General features: G+C 42.3%; 1 protein-coding gene across 1 annotated transcript; it reads left to right on the plus strand.

Annotated features, from left to right (window-relative positions):
• Positions 1-1,847: 1,847 nt before the first annotated feature.
• LOC106996044 (X antigen family member 1-like) lies at positions 1,848-8,346 on the plus strand. The gene is made up of 4 exons (XM_028842131.2): positions 1,848-1,970; positions 3,436-3,553; positions 5,515-5,641; positions 8,242-8,346. Exons 2-4 carry the CDS (start codon positions 3,458-3,460, stop codon positions 8,262-8,264), a joined length of 246 nt encoding a protein of 81 aa, XP_028697964.1. The 5' UTR covers positions 1,848-1,970; positions 3,436-3,457; the 3' UTR covers positions 8,265-8,346.
• Positions 8,347-8,553: the final 207 nt, after the last annotated feature.

Consider the following 8,553-nt stretch of genomic DNA (forward strand, 5'->3'; position numbering starts at 1 on the left):
AATCAAATACCTGTTATTCTGCTTCGCATTATGGCATACATCATTTCATCCATTAATTAATTTATTTACACAAGGATTGAAAATATGGATGTAACTCTATCTCCTCAAGAAAGCATCCAGCTTTGTGATACCATGGTTTCAGTCTGGGAAGCTTGTCCCAGGGATCAGGTCAATATACGAACATATATTTGAGGTAGGAGACTGGCAGGACTTGTTTTCTGGTCAGAACTGAGCCGAGAGCCTACAATCAGAATCTATGGCTATTTCTGAAACATACACTGTCTGAATGACCTACAGATAAATTCAGGGAAATCAGTTACCAGTCCAGAGATTTAAATGTGAAGTATCACAACCTAAAAAGAAAAAAAGTAAACAGGTGTGTATGTATTTAGTCTACAGAAGAATTTATTCAACTATGTTTATTGGAAGCATGGCAGAAAACCCAGAACCAGAGAACAAACTGACTAATAAAAGCATTTATAAAACTGGCCAAGGTGGGAGGATCGTTTGAGCCCAGGAAATTGAGACCAGCATGGGCAACACAGTGAGACCCCTATCTAAAAAATAATTAAACCAATTACCCAGGTGTGGTGTCTGCACCTGTAGTAGCAGGGACTGGGGAGGCTACATCGGGAGGATTGTTTGAGCCCAGAAGAGGGAGGCTTCAGTGAGGTGTGGTCATGCCACTGCCCTCCAGCCTGAGCAACAGAACCACACACTGTCTTTTAAAATAAAAATAAAAAAGGATTTATAAATAAAGATATGAAAATAATTCATTTCTTCCAGAAAAGGTCTTTCTGAGACATATCCTCCAGTAAGGGACTATCTGTTCCCAACGTTTCTGAATGCATGAGATTGGACAAAGAGAAACCAAAGCTCTCAAGTCCCTTTTTTCTACTACAAACGCGCTGGGGATGTGGGTTGGGGGACAGCGGAAAACCCTACCCTGTCCTGCAAAGTCCCTGGCTCAATGTTCATGTCCCTTCCTGTGAAAGTTCCTTGCTGCCCGTGCGCCTTGTTCTCTGCCTTCTGTCCCTGCACAGCTGTGAAAGGAGAGGTGGTGACTTCCTTTATTCGTGCTGACTTCAATTTAGCCAGTAGGTCTGCAGATCAGTCCTCTCAGAAGTTGAAGTGTGAGTGAGTGTGAGGGGGAGCGGGCGGGCTTCCTGTGCGTTGTGCCACTTGGTCCATGGCCTCTGAGGTCGTCATCTTTCTACTAAACCTCAGCGATGGCCATGCTGTTGTGGGGTCCCGGGCCTGGGAAGAAGGAGGGCCATAGAGGACAGCAGAGGAGGGTCCGGTGAACATGGAGTGAGTTTTTTGTTTGTTTGTTTTGTCTGTCTGTTTGTTTGTTTGTTTTCACGGAGTCTTGCTCTGTCACCAGGCTGGAGGGCAGTGGCGCAATCTTGGTTCACTGCAACCTCCGCCTCCCGGGTTCAAGCGATTCTCCTGCCTCAGCCTTCTGAGTAGCGGGGAGTACAGGCCCACGTAACCACACCCAGCTAATTTTTGTATTTTCAGTAGAGACGGGGTTTCACCATGTTGACCAGGATGGTCTCGATCTCTTGGCCTCATGATCCACCCGCCTTGGCCCCCCAAAGTGCTGGGATTACAGGGGAGAGCCACTGTGCCCGGCCATGGGGTGAGTTTAGAAAGCTGACATTATTTGAGGTATTTGAATCCTGGGTGGGGGGCAACTCACACACAGAGAGGAGTGATTCCAAAGTCATTAATGGGGACCTAAAGGGGAGCACAGGACAGGACCAGGCGGGATAAGGAGGGGCACCACAACCCTTAAGGCAAGAGGGGACCTCACTGCGCATGCTCCTTTAGTGCCCGCCTCCATGCGCATGTTCACTGGGCGTCTTCCCATCGGCCCGTTAGCCAGTCTGGGGAACTCCGCGGAGCTGTGAGCCAGCAGCTGGGGTCCGTGAGGTCTGGATTCTTTCTCTCCTACTGAGACACAGCGGGTAGGTTCACAGGCCGATCCAACTGGGAGTGAAGTGTGAGTGAGAGTGAGGAGGAACCAGCGGGCTTCCGGAGGGTCGCATGTTTGGTGACTCAGGGTGAGAAGGGCCTCGAAGTTGTCGTCCCTTTCATGCGACGCTGCACGCATTGTCTTGTCATGGCCATAACTAGGGAGGAAGGCAGGCTGAGGAGTGGAGGGGCTCAGGTGAAGCTGGGGCGATGCTGGGGTGCTGCTGGTGGAGGTATCCGAGTCCCAGATGAACCTGTAACCCCGACAGAAGATTCCAGACTCCCCAGACGGGACCAGGGGAGGGATGGCATGAGCAGTATGGAAGGGTCCTGGAGACCGGGAACGCTGCGGGCTAGTGACTGCAGCCCCGAGGTCTGTAGACTGCCTGGCACAGGTGTCCTTTGAGGAGTGACCACTACTTTGTAGCAAATTCTCAACTCCACTGTGGAGATTCCAATGGGTGGGGCTCTGAGTTCCTAAAAAAGTGATTTGGGTCGGGGTGGGGACGAGGGGCCTAGCAAATCATTATGTGACAAAATTCGCCATCACTTCAATTTTAATTCTCTAGCTGTAATTTCCTACTTGTCTCCCTGATGGAGTGTCCATTTGCGAAACCAACCCCATGGGAAAGACCCTGTGTTTTCTGCCGGAAGCCTTAAGACATTGCTCCGCCAGCTAGACCTACTTAAGCGACTTTGCAAGCATTCGTTTCAAAAGTTGCACACACTCATACTTGCCCTGGGGTTTTCAGAGTATTTCTAAATTAAAAAAAAAAAAATGACCAAATTAACATTTGACCATGAAAGTGGTGGAATCTAGTTGTCCTGTGAAGTGCATTTTGCCAATCACAGTATTCTGCTTGGAGAGTGAAATACGTGTTGATGAGGAAGATAAACGTATAGGCCTATACCAAGAAGAAGTTCATAACCTCCTGAGTTCATTGTGCCTCTGCTTATGAATGTCTTAACATTCGATGTTTTCTCTTAGCAGAAAGTTATTTTTCTGATAGTGTTGTTGGACTATCAGAATGGGAGTCCGTTGTTTATGGCCTCCCATTCATAATTGTCTCCCATGTTGACAAAAAATGATCATGGCATCCCATGAAGGAAAGATTAGTCCAAAGGATGATATTTGGGTTTTGTGTGGATGGATGATCGTGTGTGCCCAGATTTTGTCCACAACTTCCTCCTCATGCTTATTCGGAACAGATTACACTCATTCATCCCAACATAGACTAAAATGGCTTCCAAAGTCCTTGAGGATATCTATCTTTGAGTAACCTCTCTGAGGAAAGAATAATGTTATGAAGAATAGGTATACGGGGTAGTGTTGGAGAAATGCCTCCAGACGTACTTATGATAAGAAGTATCTATGTATTCTGTATATTTATACTATTGGCATGTATTAATACCAAAATTTTTTTATCTGCACATACACACACAGATACACACACACAGAGCCAGTCCCAGGAGCGCAGTAATGGAGAGCCCCAAGAAGAGGAACCAGCAGCTGAAAGTCGGGATCCTACACCTGTTCAGGAGACAGAAGAAGATCAGGATAGAGCTGAGATCCAAGGTGCTGGGAAGGGAAAGAAAGCATGTCTATGGGGCGGGAAAAGGTCTATGTGTGCGTCGTGGTCTATGCCATGAGCAGTAACAGGAGGAAGGAGAACAATAGGAAAAGATACCAAACATTTGCCCAATGTTGGCAGGAAAGGGGAGAGTATAGTTTGCAGCTTCATGCTGTCCCTGGATATAAGGAATCTTATTTTATTCTTCGAGATGGATTTGTGTGCTTGAAAATACAGTCCTTACTAAGTCACTTGAAAACAGTTAATTTGGTGTATAAAAATGTACATTATTTCACTAGTTTAATTTGATCTTCTTAGAATGTTGGTGTATGATCTTCTCAGCCATGGTCTCCACAGTATTGTAAGCACCCGTTAAATGTGTGTAGAGTGTGAAGTAACCCGAACTTATAAGACCATGGAAAAGGCCCCTTTGCAAAGGGATGTTAGCCCCATTGTATAAATAAGAAAACTGAGGCTCAGAGATTGAGGCTTGCAAAGAACACTTGACTCATGGAGAAGGAATTCATATTTTGTTCAAAGATTTGTGTTCTTCCTACAATCCATGTTGTAATAATAAAAAGTGAGCAGTTTGCCTAAGATGTATAGCACTCGATTGTGTCTGTGCTGTACGGTACTTCAGTATTGGCTCAGGACAAAACAGTTCAGTGAAGCAGGACATTAACTCCAGAAAAGAGCTCAATGAATGATAGCCACTGTTTCCTTTGATTGGTGCTTTTGACTGTATATTGGACAAAAGTTGGAAAATTCCGGACACTGGTATACAGGGAGCTATATTAGTGTGATTTCAAGGGGGTTTTAACAGTTGTTTAAATACATTCATAATTACAAAAGTCAAAGTAGGTTAAGATTATCCTGAAACAGAAAACGTATCTCCAACAGGTAGCATTTTCAAGCTAAACATTGACTTAATTTGGGCCTGCTTTCCGTAGTCGCACTGCAAGACAATGATTTTTTCTGTTACTTTTGGTATATTATTCTAAATGGGATTCATTTATGTAAAGTTACATATAAGGTTCTTGGTCCTAAGCATACCACAACGTTGATTAACTACCCAAACAATTTCCAAGTTACCTCAACAAGGGATGGGTGTCACTACTGTAGAATTTGTCAGAGGCCCACCAAAACATTGATCTAATTCTTTGGAAAATTACGTTTCACTTATGATTAAAGTGGCATTCGTGCAGCTGACTTCAGATTTCATAGATAGTTGACACTTGCTGTTCATAATACACAATGGTAAAGTGCGGGAAATTTACGTGTAATGTGAGTTATTCTTAGATTGTATTCAAAATAAGACATTGGGCCAGGAGCTCACGACTGTAATCCCAAAATTTTGGGAGGCTGAGTTGGGCAAATCCCTTGATCCCAGGAGTTGAAGACCAGCCTGGACAACACTGAGAAGTCCTGTCTCAAACAAAACAAACAAACAGAAATTAGCCTTGGCGGTGGGGTGCACCCATATGCTCAGCCACTGCGGAGGCTGAGACAGGAGGTTCTGTTGAGCCTGAGAGGTTGGGCTCACACTGGGCCTTGATTGTGCCACAGCACTCCAGCCTGGACGAAAGAGTGAGACCCTGACTCAGAAAACAATAAAATATCATAAAACAGGGAAACAAAGGTGTATCATCTTTGCACGACATTCATTACCACACTAACTGACAGAGATTTTTTCTTTTTCTTTTCTTTCTTTCTTCCTTTTTCTTTTTAATGTGGCAGAGCGTCATCTGTCAGCCAGTCTGGATTGCTGTGGCATGGTCTTGACTCACTGCCACCTCCAGCTCTTGGGTTCAAGCGACATCGGCCTCCCAAAGTGCTGAGATTACAGGCATGAGCCACTACGCCCGGCTCAGGCTTTATTTCATAACGCTAAGGAAAAGAATATCATCATTTCCTTATTTATATTTCATGTCAGAATGCTTAAATCGATATCCTTTGTATTTCGAAGTGCGTGACATGGAAGGTGATCTGCAAGAGCTGCGTCAGTCAAAGACCGGGGTTAAATCTGGATTTGGGTGCTGGCATCAAGGTGAAGATTATACCCAAAGGAGAACACTGTAAAATGCCAGAAGCAGGTATGTTATCCAACAAGATGCAAAGTTATGTGCTTACTCATTTATAGAATATTATACTTGTGATATTAGAGGGATAACATTACTGCTGTCTTCAAAACACAGTGCAAATTCAAACTTTCTTTGAAACGCCGTTCAGACCCAAATGCCAGATTGCAAGACTTAAACACTATGAGATACAAAAACAAATTGGGTGAAAGCCATATTGAATCATCAAACATGGCAGCATTTTCTTAGGGTGGTGTGTAACCCACAGCTAACATTTTCAGATTCTTTTCTAATTTCTGCTTTTATCAAATACATAATGCATTTGTAATAAGAGTTTGTGTGAAGTATGCTGAGCCCTGAAACAGATTCTAGTACCAGCTCTACCATAATTTGTGAGACTCTGGATGAATCGTATAAATTCCACACGCATCCTTGCTCTCATTGAAAAGAATGGATGCACATCAGATAGATTAAAATCCATTTCATTGCTGATTTCCACATGCTCTGGTCCTGTTGGATAGAAGACCAAGATATTCTGATTTTCATGATTTGTTTTTCACAACAGTCAGCTTCCGTCCAATTATAATGTCTGAGTTGAGATTCATGGTTCCTAAGAAAATGAGTGGGCACTCTGCTTGATGTTTGTTTTCCTGTATGGAGTCCTGTATGAGTGTTCTTGGATTTTGTCAAATTCTGAATTCTCTGGCTCTTAAAGAATAACTGTGTTTTAAAGTCTTCCCTCAGTGAAGCCTTGAACGACTGAATGATAAAATGGCAAGAGATCATCAGGTTTCTGTGGCCAGTGAAGTAGGGAGAATGCATGTAGGTCAGTGATGCTCAAGGTGGGTGTAAGATGCTTCTGCTAAGCATGGCCCCTGCCCTCCTGTCAGTCTTCACGAGCTACTCCGTGTAATTAGATTGAAGACTCATATAGTAGAGTCACCTCTAACCATAGCATAGGTTACATATTACAGGTTTCTGCCTTGAGACATTAGCCGATAGGGTTTGAAGTTCAACAACAGCAGGGTGCTGAATCCTGAGTAGTTGACGTAATTGTGTTTTACACGTAGTTTCCAAATTGGTGACTGTTAATTACAATACCTCTTGAAGCTAAAGGAAGCACCCTATGTTTAAGGGAGAAATTACCTACATATTTTTATTCTACTCTGCTGAACCATTCCATTACACTATTTACATTAAAAGATAGTTCTCAGACTTTTTCCAGGAGCCCAACGAACAAGCCTCAGTTGTATTCTTAGGGAGATCATAGCTTTAAATGCACATCTTATTAAAATAAACAGCGCATTCCATGATAAAGGAAAAGAATACTATGAAATAACGATGAAAGAGCCACAGAATAAACTTAAAGGAAAAAGAAAGAGGTAGTGCATAAAAGACAGGTACGAATCATTAGTAAAAGGAAAAGCACTTGAAATGTCATAAATTTAAAAGATTGTTGTTTTGAAATTTAGCTATAAATAGAGTATTCGGTTGTTTACACAATCTTGAAGAAAATGGAAAAAGCACGACATGGAATATGAACAAGACAGAGTGATTTAATATAGGGCATTATTGAAAGTGACTACAATCTTGAACACTAATATTTTCAGAGCATGGATGAAATGGTTGATAAACTAGGAAGGCATACATTATTTATTTCTCGAATACCTATTTATCTAAGCATCCCAAAGCCTGTGGAAGAAACTGTGAAATATTCCAGTTGTCCCTCAAAAAAACATTTAGTTTTAGAAATAAATTTTGGCTTTTTCAGCTGTCCTACTCCTGTTTTCCATTTCCGTATCCCTCCATTTTTTCATGTGTGACACGGTTCATAACGCTATCACATGTTGATGACAAAACTGATAGTAATAGCTTAAGAGTAATGCGACCACATACTTAATTGTACAAATGGGAATACTTTCAAGTGTAAAAAGAGGCATGATTCATGTTGACATCACGGTAGGAGAAAACTGGGTACAAACGGTTACTGTACCTTACAAACCACAGAAGGGTGAACGAGCCCAAATAAATGTGTTTGCCCTTCTGCACAATAGAGTAAAAACAAATGCAATGCTGGCCTTTCTATTCACTTCACTTATGCAGTTCCTAAGGTGACATTAACCGTTTTCTTTCAAGGTACTACTCAGACCGTTTCCAGGAGCCCATTTGGCATCCAGACCACAGATTCAAGTCAGAATAGTAAAAGAGTGTTTGCCAAAAATTATACATTTTTCATAAATTCCTTTTTTGTTTCTTAGGATTTTTGTGTGGCGCTGATATTTTGAGTAAAACTATGCACAATGTTTGCTTTCTACTTTAAACCTCTCTTTAGTGAGTTCACTTCATTTAATGTGTTTGGACCTCAGACTGTCTTGCTTTCCTTGTAGCACTAGAAAGCAAGGTGTGTTTGAAAAATATATTTAATGCATCTGCTTTGATGACTATTGTCAAAGTCTCTACAGAGGTCTACCTGAATGTAAGCAAAAGGGTGACTCTTAGGCTTCTGTTTTTGTCCATTGTAGAAAACTAAAACTCTGGTGTCTTTTCCATATCCTTAATGTCATCTAAACACAGTTCTGCTAGTAATGTTCCCACCTGTTATGTTTCTGTTACAGGTGAAGGGCAACCACAAGTTTAAATGAAGAAAAGCTGAAACAACACAAACCGGTTTTATATTAGATATTTGACTTAAACTATCTCAATAAAGTTTTGCAGCTTTCACCAAAGAAGGCCTGCTCATCTTTTGTTCACTTCCTTCCCAGGTATTTGATAATATTGAAAATCGTGGCTGGGTGCGGTTTCCCACGCCTGTAATCCCAGCACTTTGGGATGCTGAGGCAGGAGGATTGCTTGAGCTCAGCAGTTTGAGACCACATGGGGCAACAGAACAAGACTCTCTACAAAAATAAAAGAGTGAATGCATAATG

Source organism: Macaca mulatta, chromosome X, assembly GCF_049350105.2.
Source record: "Macaca mulatta isolate MMU2019108-1 chromosome X, T2T-MMU8v2.0, whole genome shotgun sequence".
Lineage (NCBI taxonomy): Eukaryota > Metazoa > Chordata > Mammalia > Primates > Cercopithecidae > Macaca > Macaca mulatta.